Source organism: Hypanus sabinus, chromosome 16 (assembly GCF_030144855.1).
Source record: "Hypanus sabinus isolate sHypSab1 chromosome 16, sHypSab1.hap1, whole genome shotgun sequence".
NCBI classification, from domain to species: Eukaryota; Metazoa; Chordata; class Chondrichthyes; order Myliobatiformes; family Dasyatidae; genus Hypanus; species Hypanus sabinus.
Window position 1 is genome coordinate 32065096 of NC_082721.1, and position 23495 is coordinate 32088590.

The 23495-nt window shown below is 41.8% G+C and overlaps 1 protein-coding gene across 1 annotated transcript in view; it reads left to right on the plus strand.

The window, feature by feature from the left end:
- The window catches only part of fbn2b (fibrillin 2b), a 274386-nt gene that overhangs the window by 146530 nt on the left and 104361 nt on the right, over positions 1–23495 (plus strand). Inside the window, exons 9-10 of the mRNA XM_059991505.1 lie at positions 6765–6917; positions 21763–22011. Coding sequence (XP_059847488.1) covers positions 6765–6917; positions 21763–22011 — 402 coding nt within the window. The remainder of the gene's footprint in view (positions 1–6764; positions 6918–21762; positions 22012–23495) is intronic.

Genomic DNA, 23495 nt, shown 5'->3' on the forward strand with positions numbered 1-23495 from the left:
GACAGAGTTTAACATGGAAAGTTTGTTATAAGTATTTGACTTTCTGGAAAGCATTTTTTTTTGTGTGCCATACTCTGTCAGAGCCTCGGCAACCACTTATTTTTTTCAAGTGGTTGTCTTGGAGGAAAGATTCTGTGAGTGGTCCCCCACGTCCTTCTCACAGTGCAGTGTGTTTTTTTTACGAGACCGAGTTGCAAGCTCGACACTCAACCCGGGACGGATGGAAAGCATGTCCGGGAGCGGCCCGACTGGGTTCAAACTCAGGAACCTTAGCTCTGGAGTCTGGCGCTGATGTCACTGCACCACAAACATTAGCCTTTTTAATATTATTTGAATTTTGTTTTGGTGGGGAATTTAGTGTGTATGCTTCCTGTCTCTTTGCTCCACACTCCAACTCAGTAGGTGGCGATAATGCACCTTATGTTGGTCTCCCGACCACCATTAAACTTTACAAGAAGAAGTAGTAGTGTTGGGTGGAGCCAGACTGTGATGGAGTGTGAGGGAGATGATTAGGGTGAATAGTTGGAGAACGGGTTAGCAGTGAACTTGGTGGCAACAGAATAGCTACAGTAGAGACATTGAGGGGACTGGAAACATTATCTAACGATGGTAAGTCAAAGAAGACAGAACTGTAGAGCAACATTCGTACATCCAACTGTCCCACATTTGCCCGATCACTCTGTGTCCTTTAACTAATAATAAAGCTTGCTTCGATGTTCTCACAGGTCTTACATACTTGGTAGAATGGGCACAATATTCCACTTCATGAGAAATTCAGTCTGCAGTCTTTTGCTACAACAGAGTAAAGAGTCATTCAAGTGATATTGCACATGCAGGAGTGTGTCTGTAACTCCCACTTTGTGCACTTGTAGCTAAGTGTGCATGTATATCTGATCTGCATATGTGTGTGTGCATGTGTTTCTTGCTTTGAACCTCAACAATGCAGAGTGTATGGGGTACATGGAGAACTGCTAGAATGGGCACATTTCAACAACTAGTTACCCTGTAGTGTGTGCCTATTTATATATTTTCTTCTTCTTACAGAAACATATAATCATATAACAATTACAGCACGGAAACAGGCCATCTCGTCTCTTCTAGTCCGTGCTGAACGCTTACTCTCACCTAGTCTCACTGACCCGCACTCAGCCCATAACCCTCCATTCCTTTCCTGTCCATATACCTATCCGATTTTTTTTTCTGCATGATGCTAAGCTAGGGCACATCATCAGTGATGTTACCTGAGGTCATCAGGTGTTTCGGGTCTCTCAACATCATACACCCTCACCCAGGCGACCCAACCAGGGTTGATCAGATCCCGGCCTGTGCCCTAGCAGCAACCCATGGATCCGTCCTCTTTATCCAGAGCCATCTTGACGCTTTCTCTGCTGCATCTGTGATGTTAGCAATGGCTCTCCTTCTCTCTCCTGTGATTCCAAGTGCAGTGTATACTTTGCAGAGCGACTGGCCTGCAAAGCCACGATACCCAACCTCCACGGGGCAACACTTTGCTCTCCAGCCTCTTCTTTGGCAGTAGAACAAAGTGATATATATGTTTATGTACATATATATCAGTCACTTAAATATATTACACTGCTCTTCTGTGTTTGAAAATTATATTTATATACATATAGATAGATAGATATTCCCAAAGGAACTTGCATCTTTCATGTCAAATCCATTTCTTAATTGAAGATGGAGTCAAGTCAAGAGTCAGTTATGTGAAGATCTTATACTGGGTCTTCCACAGTCTCTTGGGACAAATTGTGTGATATACTCATAATGACATGTCTCTTGAGTATTTTATTGCATATATGAATCTAGGATATACACTTGCAATTTTATTTACTTTTTTACAAGGCATATCTTTGTTACACATACTTCAACATTGCATTTCCGTATGCCAGTCTTATTAGGTGGTATTAGTATACTCTCACTAACAAACTTTGGATTGCTTCTCTAACATGAGTCATTCACTGTATTTCTCAGTCTTAACTGCCTCCCTTCCAAACTCCACCCAAAGTCTGACTAATTTCAATTGCATCTTCTGGTATATAGAACGTTATGGAATGTGCCATCAGTAAAAATTTTGCTAATCAGTGTATTGTTGCTCAACTTGACCACTGATAATAAATAATTGTCAATTCTCACTGATCTTTCTGCTGCCCCATTTGAAATTGTAAGATATGGTAAAGTAAGTGTTTGCTTTAACACCACTTTATTTCATAAAGTTATCGTATGGAAATTAAGTACGAAATATGGACAGTAATCTGAGATTAATTGATATGAGAAAATGGATCATAATTATTCAAAAGTCTGCTTTGCTGGTCCCAACATCTTTCACCTCGATTGATTTCAAACGACTATAGGCACTAAACTGTTTCAATCTCTTTTTCATATTTGGTGTATATTCTTTGAGAGAATCGTGTTGTATTTTTCCAACTCTGTGAATGTATTTTAGCTGGCTTGACTCTGCAATCCTGAGTGATAATACATTACCAATTGGCTCTTCAAGATCTTTATAATCCTGGCCAAAAAAATGAAACTGTTGGCTATTGTTCTCATGCTCAAAATACCAGAACGCTCAGTGCAAAGCTGTTCTAAAATTTGTCTTTGCAATATATTTAGTATAACAACTCCCATGTCCTTATTTAACATAAACTAATTAACAATTCATACCATCAATTATAGTTCCATCTCATGTCTCTGTCTGGATATTTGTCTGATTCAGCCTAACCTTTTGAAGATTTTTAAATATTTATTCGAGTGACATATTTTTATGTCTTGGCTTTCTCCATTATTTACTGTTTTCTTTTACAGTTTTACATTTCTTTTGCATCTTCTTTCAGACCAAGATTAACTGCTTTTCTGTGTATCAATACACACTTGATTCTTTTGAGTTTTTCTTTGTGCTCATACTCCACTGAACACTAATTAAATAATTTAAAGATATTCAATATTTATGCTCTTCGTACTTTGTCTTGACTACATAGACAGTGATCTGTAACTTGTAGATTCATGTCTGCTAGAAGATCTTTGTTTATAGTGTTACCGCAAACAATAGTCCATTGTACAAATAAAGTCTTATGCATATTAATCATCAATTATTGCTGATTTGCATTATCTGTATTCACTTGAACATGTGGATGTGATAGTTCTGGATTGTTAAAAAATGGCACCTACCTTACTCTCCATACAAATCCTGTAGGCAGTGCTACTTGTAAACATCAAAAGTCGAACAATCTTGCCCACTTCAGCCACTAATATAATTGCTGCCCAGTCACTCTGCTTTGCTTGTACTGGACAGAACTCTACACTTTAATCTAATTATCTACTCCTCCACCAAGTTATTCAGTGCATATGAGTGTAAGGGGTTTCTTCTTTTATGTTACTGCTAAGGCTAATAAAATGGTTTCTTTGTTACGTTAAAAGTAAAAGTGCTTCTTTGTTATGTTAACTGGTGAGAGAGTGCTTTCTCTCGCAGATTATTTGGGTTATAATTACTGATAATGAGAATTGTATTCATTTGTTAACCAATTGGAATAGATGTTATTCTTTCTTGTGGGTCTGTAAGCTAGTGTTGTGCGAACTTTTGGGGAGACGGCACGAGGGGGTTAGAGGGAGAAGCCGCAATGTTGTAAGCTGGGTGACGGAATGGACCCCAAGTGGGGGTCCGAGACCCAGGGTTTTCAGAAGGAGAGGAGATGAGGACAGATTAGTGTGGAGAGTCTGGTCAATCACCGTGGTTGGTCCCAGGCAGTGGGTCGAGGAGGTCGCAAGAAGATTTCATTAACTAAGCTCCAATGGTTGTGCACAAAGTGGTTGGACTTTGATAAGTTTGGCACCTTTACTTTTCCTTTTATATTATATCTCTATTAAGTACATAGTTCCAGGAAGATCTATAAAGTGAAATAATTTAACTCGCATATGATATACTGTCTGTTATTTGGCGTGGTGGGGACACTACACAGCATCCCCACAAGCCGATTACCCAGTTTGGCGGGGCCGAAAGCTGCTCCCCCTAGGCGGAAGCAAGCTGAGTGAGCTTGAGGCTTACCGGGGGCTACACAAGATAGGTTGATTACCTTTGCATCTGCCTGCAGATATAAACAATATGACTGAAGTGCTGCTGTAGGTACCCTTGTATGTTTTTGCCTACTTTTCCAAGTGTGATTTTGAAGCATTTTTGAAGTTATTTTGCATTTGAGCTATCTTTGTCTACCTCCACCGTTTGCAATTTCACACCACCTTCAAATGTGGAGTTCTGTGGCTTTATTAATTTTGAATAAATTCATTCATTAAAATAGAAACAAATATTTCCTAGTGCTTAGTATACAGACCAAAGTTGAAAAGTCAAGATGGGCCCTGCCAACATCATACTTGTCAACAAAGTTCAAAGTACTTTTATTACCAAAGTATGTATACTGATTACAACCTTAAGATTCGTCTTCTTGCAAGCAGCCACAAAACAAAGAAACACAATAAACTCCAGAAGAGAACCCGCACAACAAAGACATTTGAACACCCAATGTGTGGGAAAAAAGAACAAATCATGCAAACAATTTAAAAAGTAAATAAATAACACACATAACATGAACCACAGAATCACCAAAAATGAGTCCACAACCACCGAGCCAGTTCAGCGCTGAGGTGAGTGCAACCACCGGGAGCCCGATGGCTGCAGGCTACAGCTGTAGAGTCAGTTCAGTGCTGAGCTGAATAAGGCACAGAGTAGTGAGCCCTCAGCCTCAATGCCTTAATCTTTTTAATCTTTAAATCGGTTTGTTTTACACTCTCAGGCCTGGGCATCACCACTTAAATCCAGTCTAAAGCATCAATCTGCGCCAGCAATGGTCATGGTTGTACCTGCATTCTTGAGAGTCCAGTTTGCCAAATCCTTCAGGATACCACTAAAACGCCAGGTCGTTCAGATCATTCAAAAGCACAGCTCCCAAAGAGAAATTACAGGGACCAAGCTCTCCTGACCTCCAAATCTAAATTTGTCGTCTCCCACAACCCCTGATTGTGTAGGATTAAAAAGATTTTGTAAACTTTATAAAAATGCTCTTGGCTTTAAAAGATTTATTGAAGAGCTCTACTTTCTGGAATACATTTCAAAAGAATAGCTTTTTGGCACTCCAATATACCATTGCTTTAATGCAGGCGTGATTGATAAATGTGAGATGACACATTTTGGGAAGTCAGACAGGGCGTACAGAGTAGGGTAAACAATGGAGTACTGTGGTATGTTATTGAGTAGAGGGGCCTTGGGGTTTAAATCCCTATTCCTTAAAAGTGGTATTACAGGTAGATAAGGCAGTGAAGAAAGCTAATGGCATTCATAAGTTGGGGCGCAGAACATAGAAATTCAGACGTTATGTTGCAACTTTGCAAAACAGTAGTTGAACTTGGAGTGTTGTGTGCTATGCCTCACTATGGGAACAAAAATGATTGTGTTGGAGAGAATGCAGAGGAATTTCACCCGAATGTTTTGGAGGAATTTTAGTTATGGGAAGACATCAGATATTCTGGACTTGCCTTTCCAGGTTGACTGATCACTTATTGGAGGTGTATTATGAGAGGCACTGATAGGGTAGATGATACCCTTTTTCCATGGGAGGGGCAGCATAATCCAGAGGGCACAGATTTTTTACGCAAAGCGTTTCAATGTCTGGAATGTACTGCCAGAGGAGGTGGAATCAGATACAATCATTATGGTTAAAAGACCTTTAGAAAGGCACAAATGGGCAAAGGTCTAGAAGGATATGGGCCTCATGCAGGTAAAAGAGATTACTTAGTTGTCTAACTGCACTGTACATGTCAGCATGTACATAGATAGTATACATTAACACAGGCTTTATTGGGCAAACTTGACATGCACAAGCATAATTTTGAACACACCTTTCATGTTCAGCTTTAATTTAATGAGCCAGTTTTTGCTTCCAGTAAGCATCCATTGATAACCCTAAGTGATGACCATTAAGACCCACTGAATATTTTTTTTGTCAGCTTAGGATCTTTAACACTTCACCTGAACATGTTTCAAAGTTCACAGTACTTTTTATAGCAAGTATATAGTTAGACCTTTATCCAAGGTTTTAGAATCAACATATCCAATCTCAAGGAACCTGAGAAACCTGAGCCTGCTTCATGCTCTCAGTGTTTCACTTTGCTGAGGAGATGATGCAGCAATGGATGGCCTGCCAATTCTTACTGTATACCCTTATTTGTTTGCAAACTGGAGTGGCACCAGTTCAAAGTGGCACCATTCCATCTTTAATAATTTATGAATTAAAAAGGCTAGTTGAGACCTCAAAGGACCATAAAGAATGAAGTAAATTGTGAATATTACTGGAAGTTCTTAGGGTTAGGAAAGCTCGACAGGCTTTGGGAATATTGCCGAGGCAATCAAATGTGTGAAACATTGCAGCACAAGTATTGATGCATTTTCCTGTTTTCCCATCTGGAGTAAATTATTTCCAGACAGTTTACAATGGGTCATTTGTCAGGATCAGTTGAACTCAGGACCCCAACATGCAGGGTCATTTCCAAGGATTGAGTTGTGTGATGGTTTGTAGATAGATAATGAGGTTAAGCAGACATGGCGAGGAACAGCTGTGCTTTATCCAGAGCAATGTGTTGGTGAGCAGTATTTTCCAACAATTTGAGGTGTTTTATGATAATCGATCAGAAAAACGCAGCCTCTGAATCAACAAGGAGCTTGTAGATGCACTCCTGTTGTAACCCTCCTCGTTCTTTTTCAGACCAGAGATCTGGCACCTGCTTCAACAGCCTGCTGGGTGGTCGATGTGCAGGAGAACTTCACGGACATTATACCAAGATGCAGTGCTGCTGTGACTCAGGGCGATGCTGGGCAGCAGGCCACACTCCAGAGATGTGTCCTGTCAGGGGCTCTGGTAAGTAAACACTCGGCAACCAGTCAGTCTCATGCTGAAGACATGACAGAGAGCACCAAAGCAAGAGTCAGATTTTGCCCTTTCTGAATGTCAGATCTTTGTTAACTGACTTGAAGTATATCTGGAGTAGACCATAAGCATGCTCTACTCTGATGGTTGATGAAGTATTACATTCAATGTTTTCAGTCTGTTTTTATTGTGGAGAACACAATAGGTCCACAGGGCTTGGAAATAACTTTGGAATCAATAACATCATTATTGGCTCAGACTCCTCTTTCACATACAAAAAAAACAAATCATAATTAATTGTTGCTAAGCAAAACATGCAGATCTGGATTTCCTTTAGTATCTAAAATAGTGACTTAAACTATATGCCACAGTTCCATCACATTTAAAATTCCTGTGGGGGATGGGGGGGTCAGTTGGTCTGGAGACTGCCTGGAATCAGGGTTGCACTGCTTGAAGCAATAAACACAAAATGCTCTAGGAATTCAGTAGGGCAGGCAGCAGCTATGGAAAAGAGTAAACAGTCGACATTTCAGCTGAGTCCCTTCATCAGGATTTACTCTTTTCTATAGATGGTGCCTGGCCTGCGCAGTTCCTCCAGCATTTCCTATGTGTTGCTAGGACTGATTGAATATCTGTTCCAAAACATTGGTAAAGCCATGATAGGCTGTCTAGCATCCCACTGTGCTGAATCATTCTATGATTTTAAAAGCAAAAAGCTCACTAAAAGTTAGAAACAACCATTTATTGAAGCAGTTAAATAAAACCCATCTATGCAACTCTATATTGAGTAGAAACTGGATTTCCAGGAACTGCAGATTTTCTCATGTTTGCGGTACTTAGAGATATTATTAAACATGTCATTGAAAATTAGACATGGTCTGACGATTTGTAGGGTGTCAGTGACTAGGCATCAAGGGTGGGAAGTAGATGGAAGTGCACTCAATCAGTTGTGATGAAGGGAGTGGATAGAAATACCACTCTAGGTCCAAACAACATTGGCAATGAGGATGGTGAAAACAGTATGCAATCCTCTTGAAGGAGACCCATCTGACAGAAGATTGATGCCTCAAAACCCTAAATAGGAGGGAAAAGATGAAATATGAAAGCATGCTAGCAAACGATATCTAAGTGGATAGTATGTAAAACATAAAAGAGAGTGGATTTAGGGCAGCTAGAAAATGAGGCCAGAGAAATAATAACAGGGGACAAGGAGATGGCAGATGAACTGAATGACTACTTTGCATCAACCTTCACCTTGGAAGACACTAGCAGTGTGCCAGGTGTTGAAGAGTGTGAGCGAAGAGAAGTGAGTGCAGTTACTATTACACAGGAGAAGGTGCTCAAAAAGCTGAAAAATGTAAAAGTACATAAGTAACCCAGACCAGATCATTTGCACCCTAGGGTTCTAAAAGAGGTAGTTGTAGAGATTGTGGAGTCATTGTAATGATGTTTCAAAAATCATTGGACTCTGGCATGGTTCTGGAGGACTGGAAAATTTCAAATGTCACTTGACTCTTTAAGAAAGGAGTAAGGCAGCAGAAAGGATATTATAGACCAGTTAGCCTCAGTGGTTGGGAAGATGTTGAAGTCAATTGGTGAGGATGAGGTTATCGAGTACTTGGTGACACGGGACAAGATATGATAGATTCAACATGGTTTCCTTAAGGGAAAATTCTGCCTGACAGATTTGTTGGAATTATTTGAAGAGATTACAAGTAGGATAGATAAAGGAGATGCAGTGGATATTGTATATTTGGATTTTCAGAAAGCTTTTGACAAGGTGCCTCACATGAGGCTGCTTACCAAGTTAAGAGCCTATGATATTACAGAAAAATTACTACCATGGTTAGAGCATTGGCTGATTGGTAGGAGACAGCAAGTGGGAATAAAATGTTCCTTCTCTGGTTGGCTGCCAGTATTCCTCAGGGGAGAATGGGCAAGAAAGTAGCAAATGAAATACAAAGTTGGAAAATGCATGGTCATGCACTTTGGTAGAAGAAATAAGTGTGCAGATTATTTTCTAAATAGGGAAAAAATTCAAAAATCTGTAGATGCAACAGAACTTTGGTGTCATTGTGCCCTAAAGGTTTACTTGTAGGTAGAGTCAGTGGTGAGAAAGGCAAATGCAATGTTAGCATTCATTGCAAGGTCATGCATTCAAGAGCAGGGATGTGATGCTGAGACTTTTTAAGGCACTGGCGTGGCTTCACCTTGAGAATTGTGAACAGTTTTGGGCTCCCCACCTTAGAAAATGTGCTGGCATTGGAGAGGGTTCTGAGGAAGTTTGCAAGGATGAGTCCAGGAATAAAAGGGTTATCATTTGAGGAATGTTTGATAGCTCTGGGTCTGTACTTGCTGGTATTTAGAAGCATGAAGGGAGATTTCATTGAAACCTTTCGAATGTTGAAAGGTCTAGACAGAGTAGATGTGGAAAGGATGCTTCCCATGGTGGGGGAGTCTAGGACAAGAGGGCACAGTCTCAGGATAGAGTGGCATCCATTTAAGATAGAGAACTGGAGAAATTGCTTCAGCCAGTGAGTGATGAATTTGTGGAATTTATTACCACAGGCAGCTGAGGAGGCCAGGTTATTGGGTGTATTTAAGGCAGAGCTTGATAGGTTCTTAATTGGACACAGCCTCAAAGGTTACAGGAAGAAGGCTGGGGATTGGAGCTGAGGAGGGTAAAAAAGGATCGGCCTCGATTGCAATGTGCTCCTATGTCTTATGGTCTTATTATCAACTAAGTATGTCTAGTTAACTTTAGCAGACATAGAAACAGCTTGTTCTGTACAGTTAAGGCCTCCATCTGTGTTAAATGGTTCATGTTACTCATAGTCCTGGTATCTGCAAAGGAATTTTTTACAAGTAGCATCAAAGCAAAAATTGCTTACTGTTAACATCACTGTGGAAGTGCAAGCATCTGGATATTGTTCTGCCTATCCTCTTAGTTCAAATCACAATTAGCGAAGAATGTTTAGGATGTGGACTGGCTCCAATATTATATCGAGTGACAGAGCAAGCAATTAGATAAAAATAATTACTGAAGGCTCTCAATAGCCCGTGTATAATTGCCTATACTAAGCAGCTGAGGGTGGATGTGGAGTGGGTGGGGTGGGTGGATGAATAGTTAACTGTCACTGCTCCGAGGGACAGTGGAGTTGCATTCATTTTTAAATCGATCCTAGTCACGATATTATTGATGTGAAAAGAACAGTGCCCAAAACCCTGGCCTGCGAACAGTGCCCAAAACCCTGGCCTGCAATCAGTGTTTATTTAGAGATACAGCACAGAGTAGGTAGGCCCTTCTGGCCCTTCGAGCTGTGCTGTCCCAGTAACCCCCCCCCCCCCCACACACACACACACACACACACACACACACACACACACACACACACAAAATTCAACTATAGCTTAAATCACGGGACAATTTACAAAAAACAATTAACCTACCAACTAGTACATCTTTGGACTGTGGGAGGATACCGGAGCACTGTCGTGGTTTCTTGTGCCCCACAAACGACCAGGAGACGCAGAAGATTTTTCAAGAAGTATTAAACTTTAATTTACAAATCAAAGCAGAGACAGTCAGTGAGCTAGTCGCTGATTGCCCACCGATCCTTGGACATAGCATGTTTTATAGCAATCTCCTGGTTTAGTTGCATTAGCATATGCAATCGGTCTATAGTTGTGTATCACACGTACATCCGCCTCTATTGTTTCTACCCATTGACTTAATCATGTTCTAATCTACATCTCTTAGCTACCTCTCATTAACACACCATTGTCTTCTACATTCTTAAGATTTCATTCTCCTACTAAATTGGGTACATGCATAGCAAATAGCAGACTCAGACTACAAAATTTACATCTCTTAGCTTCCTCTTATTAACACACCATTGTCTTCTACATTCTTAATATTTCTTTCTCCTACTAAATTGGGTACATGCATAGCAAATAGCAAGTTTCAAAGCTGACTACATAGTTTTGGTTACACTGCAAACAATCTCAACTTTTATACTCCAATATATCCCCCCTTTGAGACCCAGAGGGTCTCACACAGAGAAAAGACTAAGAGTCTGCGCACAAAAGCCCCAATAAACTCAAGCACTTATTCCCAAATATCAGGTTAAACTATAATTTTCCTGCGCCAAGACCTCAAAGTATTCTCTCCCTGTTACCCTGGGCTGCTGAGCCAAAAACCTGACCCTCTGTACCTGAGACAGGGAAAAAGACTCAGAAGCCCTTACAATCTACTCCCACACTGTCGTTTTGCTCTTGTTCATCCTGCAGGTGTTGTAGGCTGTAACGATACATTTTCGGTGTTTCTTTCTCCACTGAGCTTGCTTCAGTAATTGCCATGAGCATTAGAAATTGTTTGGTTGCAGCACGCACTACAAGAGATTTGAGACAAGGAAGAAAACAGCACAGCACAAGTGCATACCTCAACAATATAATACTGACAGTTATTGCCATTTTAGTCAGCCATGCTCCCCATCCTCCGAGTCTACTTTCCAACCAATCAAAGAACTGATGTTCAAATCCTGCATTCTGTTTGACCTCCGTCCGCAGATTCTTTAATTTATTCATTGCTCTGGTGAAAGACCCTCCTGGGCTAGTATTGTTCGGTATGAAAGTGCAGCATTGTTCTCTAAACATTACACACACACACCCTTTTTCTGCCAAAAGCCAATCCAGTACCTGTCTGTTTTGCCACGCCATCCTACTAGTTGCATCCAGCTGTTGCCCTAAGGCCTCCAGTGCATCTTCGGTGTAGTTGATGAATCTCTGTTGATTGTAGTATATATAGTTTATCCATTCAACATTTTTGCTTACCCCTATTACAGGTATGATAGCTTCCCAGTGAGCATCTCATGCAGTGTCAGGCATGTCATTCGATTAGATTGCATGCGGTAACTCATCAATGCTAACGGTAAAGCATCGACCCAATTAAGTTTAGTGTCTGCACAAATTTTGTTTATTTTGGCTTTCAGGGTTCCATTAATTCTCTCTACCATGCCCTGTGACTGAGGGTGGTATACACATCCAAATCTTTGCTTTATCCTCAGCGCCTGTAGTACCAGTTTGACCACTTTCTGGATAAAAGTTGAACCATTGTCTGAGCTAACTTCTGTAGGTATTCCAAACCTTGGGATCACTGCATTTGTCAGAAATTTTACCACTGTCTTTGCCCCTTGATCTCTTGAAGGTACCGCCTCTACCCATCTGCTAAATCGATCAATTACTACCAGCATGTATCTTTTCCGTCTCACTGTCTTTATCATGTCTATGCAATTGATCACTAGATGTTTAAATGGTCCTTCAGGTACAGGAATATGACCTATTGGGGTTGTAATTCCCTTCCGAACATTATTCTGTGCGCATACCTCACACTGTAACAAGACAAAGTCCACTGAAGCCTGGAAATAAGGTGACCAAAAACCATCCTTCTTTATTTTCTTTATCACTTCCCCCCTTGCACAATGGTCCATCCCATGCGCTTCTGAAATCAGAAACGTCAGTAGAGGGGTGGGCGCTACCAACAAACCATCTTCCGTGCTCCACAAGCCTTCCGGGTTCTGCTTGGCCCCCCTTTTTCTCCACATTTTCTGTTCTGCCAAAGTTGCCTTACCTTATATTTCAATTAGGTCCTCTACCTCAGGTTCTGGAGTTAGGCTTACCTGGGGGTCAATGACAGCTGATGTACACTCAGACGCTTTTCTGGCTGCCTCGTCCACAGCTTGATTTCCCTTTGTTATTACATCATTTCCCTTTTTATGTGCCTGGCATTTTACTATAGCCAACGCTTTGGGTTTCATTATGGCTTTTATTAAGTCTAGAATTTGCTGACAATGTTGTATGGTATCTCCATTACTCTTTTTAAAACCTCTCTGCTTCCACACTGCCCCGAACAAATGGCATACTCCATGAGCATATGCCGAATCAGAATAGATGTCTACTTTTTCACCTTCCATCATTTCACACGCAGCTGTCAGGGCTTTGATTTCTGCTAGTTGGGCCGAACACAGTTGGGGACAGGACTCCATCCTAATAATCTTATAGCTCAACTGATCCTGCTGCACTACTGAGAACCCTGCATGATTTCCATCATAGTCCCTATAACAAGAGCCATCTACAAACAGAACCTTTTTATCTGCATCCTCTAGTGGTTCTGACTGTAAATCTGCTCTCAATTTGGCAAATGTCATCGTCTTCCCTACACAATCATGGGGTTCTCCTTCATAGCCCAAAGGGACAAAATCAGCTATATTACTGGTAGTGCATCTCTGTATAGTTATGTCTGGAAATCTGATATGCCGCTATCCTGGCTGGTGTCAGCACAAATTTCAGTCTTTCCAGCAATCCAGCTACTTTGTGGTGTGTGTACAGAGTCACAGGATAGCCCAGGGTTACAGATGATGCCTTTTCATATGCATAGTACAGCACCACCAATCCCTGATAACAGGGTGGATACCCCTGAGCCACCTCATCTAGTCTCGTACTGTAGTATGCTATCGGCTGCTTGTCTCTTGTGTTAGAACTGCTGTGACATAACCCTCCTGTTGGCTAGATACATACAAATGAAAAACCTTCTCGTAGTCAGGCAAAGGTAATGTTGGTGCTGACTGCAATTCCTATTTAATCGTATTGAAAGCTATCTCCACCTCTCCATTCTACTGTAAGCCATTCTTCAAATTTGTATGTCCTGCTTCTTTCATTATCTTTCTCAAAGGTGCCACAATCTCAGCATATTCTCCTATCCAATCTGAGCTGTACCCTGCCATTCCCAAAACCATCATCATCTGCCCTACAGTCTGGGGTTTGGGGGCCTTAGTTATTGTCTCAATCTGATCTGGTGCTATCGCCTTCACTCCCTTGGATATTATCCTGCCTAAGTATTCCACTTGCTGTGTGCAAAATTTCTTTTTGGATACTTTATGTCCTCCGTGCGCCAGCTTCTCTAACAGAGTTATAGTGTCCTGCTCACACTGTTCCTTGCTGTGGGAGCAAATCAACAGGTCATCCACATACTGTAACAATGTACTTTCCAACAATGGCATGCCCTCTAGGTCTGCCTTCAACACCTGATTAAAAACGTGAGGTGAATGTTTAAATCCTTGCGACATTCTGCTATAGGTATACTGAGCACCTCTGTAAGTAAATGCAAACAGATACTGACACTGGTCGGCTAGAGGAATGCTGAAGAAAGCCGAACACAAATCATCACTGAAAAGTAACTTGTTTCTGGTGGAACATTAGTCAAAAGCGTGTGTGGGTTGGGGACTACCGCTGGCCAGTCCTCTACCACATCACTTACCGCTCGCAAATCATGCACCAATCTCCACTTAGATTTATCTCCTACTAAATTGGGTACATGCATAGCAAATAGCAAACACAGACTAAATAATTTACATCTCTTAGCTTCCTCTTATTAACACACCATTGTCTTCTACATTCTTAATATTTCATTCTCCTACTAAATTGGGTAAAGTTGACTACATAGTTTTAGTTACACAGCAAACAATCTCAACTTTTATACTCCAATAGCACCCAGAGAAAACTCATGCAATCCATGGAGAGAATATGCAAACTTGTTGCAGATGATGTCAGAATTGAACTCCAAACTCTGACGCCACGAGTTGTATTAGCATCTCACTAGCTGCTATGGTACCATGGAACCTATTTTGTGTATGCCTCAAATGTAGGTTGCTCTCATCGTGTCCGGTATCACTGGTGAGTTGCCTGGAGTTGCTGGTATTGAAAGAAATCTGAAGAATGAAATTATATATTACAATTTCAGAACTTCATCTTTTGACATCTCAGCAAATTTCTGTTATTCATCAGTTTTATTTACATGAGGTTCAGGAGCAAAGGACTAAGGGACTGTGCATATCTGGAAATACTGCACAGCTGGAGAACTTTATAGAAAAGAGGGATAAGCAGATATGGAATTTTGATTGGATAGATCTGTAGTTCCCGAACTTTTTGGGTTACCCGCCCCCCCCCCCCCCCCCGGCTTCCAGACCACATCCCCAGCAACCCCTCTCCCTTTCCAATTATTGCATAAAAGCTATAAAAATTTTGATTTACAATAAACAGTGAAAGTAAATGGGAACTGCAAATTCAAAGCAGTGACAAATAATTGCTTTTACACCTTTCAATGAGATGGATGGACTTGGTACAGTGATATCAGCTTCTCGACACTAAGCTGAAGGTCGCTCAGAAGAAGGAGGCTCAGATCCCCACGTTTGCAGTCTGTTTCTTGCTTTGAAAAAAGTTGAGCAACTGCATGAAAACTGTGCTGAACTAAACATGATGTTGGAACGTCAATAAGTGGTATCTTGACCTTTTTTACAAAGTGCAGGATAGCGTTCAGAGATTTCTTGCTGCAACCAAGTCTTGATGTGATTTTTTGAATCTCAGCTTCAGTTCAAAGTAATTTTGTTGCAAAACTAGTTCTTTCTCTATCCTTCCTGTAACTTCCTCATTAGAAGTGTTCAGGAATGGGTTTATTACATAAACTCAAAAGTTCAAAGTAAACAAATTGTGCAAATATAAAAAGAAAGAAAGAATAATAATAAACAAACAAGCAAGCAGTAAATATCAAGAACATGAGATGAAGAGTCCTTAAAAGTGACCCATAGGTTGTGGGAACAGTTCGCAAAATGGGGTTAGTGAAGTTATCTTCTTTGGTTCAAGGTTGAGGGGTAATAACTGTTCCTGAACCTGGTAGTGTAGGTCCTAAGGCTCCTATACAACCTTCCTGATAGCAGCGGCTAGAAGACAGCATGGCCTGGGTGCTGGGGGTCCTTGATGATGATGCTGCGTCCAGTTAATATACTCTCCACCACGCATCTATAGAAGTTTGTCAAAGTTTTAGATGACATGACAAATCTTCACAAACATCTAAGGAAGAAGAGGTTACAGCACTTATGTGCTGGACCCAGGACAAACCCTCTCAAGGGATTTGAAGTTACTGACCATTCCCACCTCAAATCCCCTGATGAGGACTGACTCAGAATAATCAGCTCTTTGGATTTGCTGACATTGAGTGAGAGGTTGTTGTTGTGGCACCATTCAGCCAGATTTTAAATCTTACTCCTATATGCTGATTTGGCCGACGACAGTAGTGTCATCAGTAAACTTAACTATGACATTGGAGCTGTGCTGAGCCTTATAGTCATAATTACACACTGAGTAGAGCAGGGGGCTAAGCACACAGCCTTGTGGTGCACTTGTGCTGATGGTGATTGTGGAGGAGATGTCGTTGTCAATCCAAACTGACCAAGGTTTGAAAGTGTGGAAATTGAGGATACAGTTGTAAAAGGAGGTATTGAAGCCTAGGTCTTAAAGTTTATTGATTAGTTTTGAGGGGATGATAGTATTGAACATAATCAATGAAGATTCATCTTCATTGTCCAGATGTTTCAGGGCTGAAGATACAATGAAATGGCATCTGCTGTTGACGTGGTATCACGGTAGACAAATTGGAGCTGATCCAAGTCACTTCTGAAACAGGAGTTGATATGTTTCATCACCAACCTCTCAGAGCACTTCATCACAGTGGATGTAAGTGCTACTGGACCATAGGCAAGTTACTATGTTCTTCTTAGGCACTGATATAATTGGAGCCTGCTTGAAGTAGGTGGGTACCTCAGACTGCCAAGACAAGAAGTTAAAGATATTGCAGTTGATCAGCTCAGGTCTTTAGTACTCAGCCTGGTAACCCATCTGGGCCAGATGCTTTCTGTGGGTTCACCTTCCTGAAGGATGCTCTCACATCGGCCTCAGAGACTGAAATCACAGGGTCATCTGAGACTGTGGGAGTTTGTGAAGGTGCCTCCATGTATAACAGTCAAAGTGAGCTAAAAGTGCATTGAGCTCAACTGGGTGCGAAACCTTGTTGTCACCCATGTCACTTAGTTTTACTTAGTAGGAGGTGATAGTATTCAAGCCCTGCCACAACTGTCGGACATCCTTCAGTGACTTGCATTTGGCCCAGAATTGCCACTTGGCATGTGAGATGGCATTCTGGAGATTGTACCTGGACTTCTTGTATTTTACTTGGTCACCACATCTGTTAATGCGACTGATCTAGCCGTCGGCAGACCTCAGATCTCATGGTTCATCCAAGGCCTCTGGTTGCAGAAGACTCATCTACAACTCTTTTTATAAGGTCTGTGACAACCGTGGTGTATTCATTCAGATCAAATCCACTGACAAGTCCTTGAACATGGCCCAGTAGCTGTTCCTCTGCCTCTCTCAGCCGCCTCTTCATTATCCTTATTTCTGGAGCCTTGCTGTATGGTCTCTGCCTGTAAGGAGGTAGGAGGTTGATTTCTAGCCACACCTCTGCCTCCTGCAACCACCTGTGGCCAGTCTACTCTTGCTTCCCATTGTAACTTGGGGTATATCCCGTTCAGGCTGGGAGTGATCTTTCCTAACATTCTTCAAAGATTCCAGCACATCTTTCTTAACATTGACATGTTCCAGCACATTAGTTGTGCTGTCCTCTCACTAGTGAATACTGAATGAAGCAAAGTATTCATTAAGAACTTCCTCTGACTCCAGGCACACACTTTCCTGTTATCCCTGATCGGTCCTACCCTCACTCTAGTCATCATTCTATATGTACATATAGAATGCATTGGATTTTCCATAACCCTACTCACCAAGATCTTCTCATGTTCCCTTCCAGCTCTCCTAAATTCCTTCCTGGCTACCTGATTGAGCCCTGTCTGATTCTTGCTTGCCAGTCCTTAAGTATGTCTTTTATCCTTCCTCTTGACTAGATGCTTTGCATCTCTTGTCAACCATTGTTCCTTCACCCTACATTTCTTTACCTGTGTCATAGAACAAACCTATCCAGAATTACATGTAAGTCCACCCTAAACAATCTCCCACATTGCTGTCGTGCATTTCCTTGAGTACATATGTCAATTTTCTCTGTCAAGTTCCTGCTTAATAGGAAAACAATTCACCCTCCCCTAATTAAATTCTTTTCCATACCATTTGGTCCTCTCCCTGTCCAAGGCTATGGTAAAGGTCAGGGAGTTAATTTATTTATTTAAAGATAAAACGACAGTTGTGGTCATTATCTCCTGAAATGTTCATCCTCTGAGAGATCTGACACCTGACCAGGTTCACTGCCTACTACTAGATCCAATATGGACTCTCCTCTAGTTGGCCTGTATAATATTGTATCAGGAATCCTTTCTGGACACACGTAACAAATTCTACTCCATCGGTACATTTTGCACTAAAGAGGTGCCAGTCAATATTAGGGAAGTTGAAGTCACCCATGAGAACAGGCCTGTACCTTTCCAAAATGTGTCTCCTGATCTGCTCCTCATGGTCTCTGTTGCCATTGGGGATGGGTCTGTAGAATAGTCCCAATAGTGACTGCTCCCTTCCTGTTTCTGACTTCCGCCCATACTGACTTAGTAGACGATCCCTTCATGCTGTCCTCCCTTTCTGCAGCTGCAATAATATCCCTGACTGTCATGCTGTCCCCCACCTTTTTTACCTTCTCACTCTGTCTCTTTTGAAACATTTAAACCCCAGAACATCCACTAGCCATTCCTGCCCTTGTGACTGCCAAGTTTGTAATGGCAACAACGTATTAGTTCATGTACTGATCCATGCTCTAAGTTCATCTCCCTTGCTCCTGATTTATCTTGCTTTAAAATAGATGTCAACCCATCTGACTGACTGCAATTTTGTCCTTCCTCAGTCTCCCTACATGCTGCATCTACCTGTACACTAGTTGCTCTATCCTCTGATCTACCTCTCTGGTTTCCGACCGCTGCTGACCTATTTTAAACCGTCTCCAACAGCTCTAGCAAAGCAGCCTGTGTGGACATCAGTCCTCCTCACAACCCTTTTGTCTGTGTTATACCTTCCCCAAAAGAGATTCCAGTGATACAGATATATAAAACACTGCCTCCTGAACATTTCTTCAGCCATATATTTAACTGCCATATCATCCTACCCTAATCCTCAGTGGCATATGGCACAGGCAGAGGCAGCTATCCAGATATTACTAGTCCTGCTTTTTAGTTTCCCACTTTGCACTCTACATTCACTCTTCAGGACCTGATCATTTTTCCTATCAGCACTGTTCATACCAAATTGTATCACGATTTCTGACATGTCCTAATCTTCTCTATAATCTCTCGCTTCAGCAATCTGGGTATCTGGGGTACCCACCTGCTTCAGGCAGGCTTCAATTATAAGCCAGATTAGTGGCTATGAAGAATGTGGTAACCTGTCTCAACGACTTTTCATCCAGTAACACTTACATTCACAGTAGTGAAGTGTTTTGACAGATTGCTGATGAAACATATCAACTCCTGTATGACAAGCAATTTGCATCTGCTTCAGTTTGCCCACAGGAGCAACAGGTCCACAGCAGATGCCATCTCATTGACTCTTCACTCAACTCTGGAACATCTGGACAGCGAAGATGTATACCTAAATCACGATGCTCTCTCTCGACTACAGCTCAGCATTCAATACCATCATCCCCTCAATAAACTCTAAGAACTTGGCCTCAATACCTCCTTGTGTAATTGGATCTTCAATTTCCTCACTTGCAGACCCCAGTCAGTTCAGATTGGCGGCAACGTCTCCACAATCTCCATCAGCACAGGTGCACTACAAGCCTGTATGCATAGCCCCCTGCTCTACTTGATTTACACTTATGGCTGTCACAGCTCCAATGCCATATTTAAGTTTGTTGATAACACCACTGCCATTGGCTGAATCAAAGGTGGTGATGAATCAGCATATAGGATGGAGATTGAAAATCTTGCTGAGCATGCCAAGGCAACAACCTCTTATTTAATGTCAGCAGGACCAAGGAACTGATTATTGACCTCAGGAGGAGGAAACCAGAGGTTCCTGAGCCAGTCCTCATCAGGGGATCAGAGGTGGCAAGGGTCAGCAACTTTAAATTCCTCAGTGTTATTATTTCGAAGGACCTGTCCTGAGACCAGCTTGTAAGGGCAATTATGAAGAAAGTACGATAGCACCTCTACTTCCTTGGGAGTTTGCAAAGATTGGCATGACATCTAAAACTTTGACAAACTTCTATAGATGTGTAGCGGAGAGTATATTGACTGGCTGCATCACAGTTTATTATGGAAACACCAATGCCCTTGAACAGAAAATCCTACGAGAAGTAATGGATAAGGCCCAGTCCATCACAGGTAAAGCCCTCCTCACCATTTAGCACATAGAGCTTTGTCGCAGGAAAACAGCATCCATCATCAGAGACCCCCACCACCCAGGACATGTTCTGTTCTCGCTGCTACCATCGGGAAAAAGGTACGGAGTCTCAGGACTCGGGTTCAGGCACAATTATTACCCCTCAACCATCAGGCAATAACATCAGTCAACTTCACTTGCCCCAGCATTGCACTGCTCCCAAAACCAATGGACTCACTTCCAAGGACTCTTCATCTCATTTTTTTATTTATTTCTTATTTGTTTATTATTATTATTTCTTGCTTTTTGTATTTGCTCAGTTTGTTCTCTTTTGCACACTGGTTGAACACCCAAGTTGGTGCAGTCTTTCGTTAATTCTATTATGGATCTATTGAGTATGTCCACAAGAAAATGAATCAGGGCTGTATATGGTGACATATATGTATTTAGATAATAAATTCACTTTCAACTTTGGTCACCCTCCCTCTTTAGAATGCTGTGGACATTTCTGCTCCTGGCATCTAAGAGGCAACATACCATGCAGGAGTCTCTGTCATATCCACAGACCCTCTCATGTAGATGAGCTATTGAATCCCCTATCACCACTGCTCTTCTCACCCCTCCCTTCTTAGCCACAGAGCTATACTCAATGCCAGAGACCGAGTTGCTGTGGCTTTCTACAATGTAGAACAGTACTGCTTGGAACAAGCCTTTTGACCTAAAATGTTGTGCTGCTTTAATTAAGCTAGTAATTAAACACCTAATGAACCTAATCCCTTAGCTAACACACTAGTCATGCGCCTATGTAAAAGCCTTTTAAACACCTTCAATGTATTTTCCTAGCACATTCCAGGCACCCACCCCTCTGTGTAAAAAAAATTGGCTCCACACATCTCCTTTGAACTTAGTTACATAATTAGTGACATCAGGTTCTCAGTATTTGGTAAAATGCACAGAATCCAATGAAAAAGAGTGAACAGTTGACATTTTGGACTGAGATCCTTCTTCAGGAGTCCTGCTGAAGGGTCACGGCCCAAACCGTCGACTGTTTACTCTTTTCCATGGATGCTGCCTGGCCTGCTGAGTACCTCCAGCATTTTGTGTGTGGATTTCCAGCATTTTAAGATTTTCTCGTGTTACAGAATCCGGTGGTTCAGCCAAACCTTCCATTACTTCCCATTTCAGGCATTTGCTGTTGTTGGAGCTCTCTCAAAGGCTTGCTCTGTTCTGATGCTAATGAGGGGAAATAAGGAGTGCAATTATCAATCATTGTATTAGCTCATTTAAGGTAAATTGCCCATCCACAAGCAAGACCAGATTCCCTGCACTGAGTCCTGATCTGCATTCCTTGCTCACCATTGCGTACTCGAGAACTATCACTGATTCAGCACAATCAACATGATTAATTTGCTGTTATCTCAGTGAGCGCATCGCAGCCAAGGTTTTTCAGAACCCTACCCCGCATAGAACTTTGCAACAGGAGCCCTTATTGGGAATTCAATGACTGGAGGGGTTTTGGGGCCAGAGGAATTGATTCCCATGAAAAGCTTTGTGTTATAACTTACATTTTGTTAACTTCCTCTGCTTCCCACAGCATGAGTCACTTTTCACCTAACAAAATGTCTTTCAGATGAGTATCGGAGACTCTGCATTGAAGGCCTTCCCTTCGGACCTGCTTACCCTGGCATAGGATATCCAGGCTTTCCTGCTGCAGTTGGACCAGGTGTGAGTGGGCCTGGTGGAATAGGCCCTGGTGTATTTGGCCCTGGTGGAGTCGATCCTGGTGGAATTAGACCTGGTGTGGTCAGGCCTGGTGGAATGGGGCCAATTGGAATTGGACCAGCTTTTTCAGGCCTTCCTGGAACTGGACCAGCGATTGGTGAGTTTTGACTTAATTTTTTTATTAAATTACATTTTAATCAAAGGTCAAAGAGAGGAAAAGTTTGTATCACAGTACTGGGAAATGTACATCAGGAGCCCATTTACTGCACGGTTTGCCTTTTCCTGAGACAGTTTCATGTTTGTGGGGAAATAGACCTATTGGCAATGTTCAGGTTCACAGGCTGCAAGCATTGGTACTTCAATGAGAGTTTAGAAGATAAAATAAACAATACTTTTGGAAATAGTTGTTGCCAAAGAAGGGAGGAGGTTTATTCTGCAATGCTACTCTCTCATCTGGAGTATTATTGCAGTAGAATTACAGGTCCATCTCAGCCCATGTTGAACTGTGAGACTATAATTCAGGGGTGTGGGGGTTCTGTATTTATCATACCATTTTCATATGGTATCCAATAATTTAAGTATATTAATATCTGAATGTTTTAGAAACAGAAGGGTAGATGATCAATATCTTCTCAAGTACAATTCCTGTGGGTTATTTAGTAACACACTCAAGCTGAGGTAAGGTTTGGCTATGAGAGTCAAAATCCAGCAGGTCACAAGGTGGAGTGACAAGTCAGATGGAGAAATGAAAGCTGACATCAAGTTTGAGATGAAAAGCAAAGGTGAAATAAGGAATGTAATTAGGCAGTTTTTGTAAACTTGGGAATTATGTAAGCATGAGAGGGCTGAGTGCACTAGGGGTTCCACAGGAGGTGAACTGACTGAGCAACATCATGCTGCCTGCTCACTATAATGATTCCTTTGTGTAATGCTCTTCACAGGCTACACACTTAGCAGGGAGCACAGGATCATAACTTGCCAGCACCAGTTAAAACTGCCTGTCCTGCTTAGAGTTGAGCTGCACCGCTGATTTTTTTCCCCCCCAGTTTCTCAGGATGTTGGCATAACCAACAAGCCTGGTATTTATTGTCATTCCTGAGTCACATAATTGAACTGCAGCACTCCAAATGGTGCTGTTGAGGAGGGAGTTGCACATTTTAGACCCACTTACAAAGGAGGACTGGTCACAAGGATGCGTAACTTGGAAGAGAACATGCAGAAGGGTTTATTTCCTGATATGTGAGGTACTTGTCCTCCTTGGTGATTGAGGTCAGAGGTTCTGAAGAGGAGTAGTACGTGAGAAATTGCACTGCATCTTGTACATGGCTCTCAAAGCAACTGGTGTGCACTGGTATGGTAGAAGTGAATGATTAAGGTAGTAAATAAGCAGAATGTAAACGGTAAGACATAATAGGTACATATAAATGGTAATATAAATGACAGTGTGGAGGATTAGAGAGATCTTGGGGTCCGTGTCAATAGGGCACTCAAAGCTGCTGCGCAGGTTGACAGTGTGGTTAAGAAGGCATGTGGTGTGCTGTCAGTCATCAAACATGGGATTGAGTTCAATGTTACAGTTACAGACCTTGGGCAGACCCTACTTGGAGTACTGCGTTCTGTTCTGGTCACCTTACTACAGGA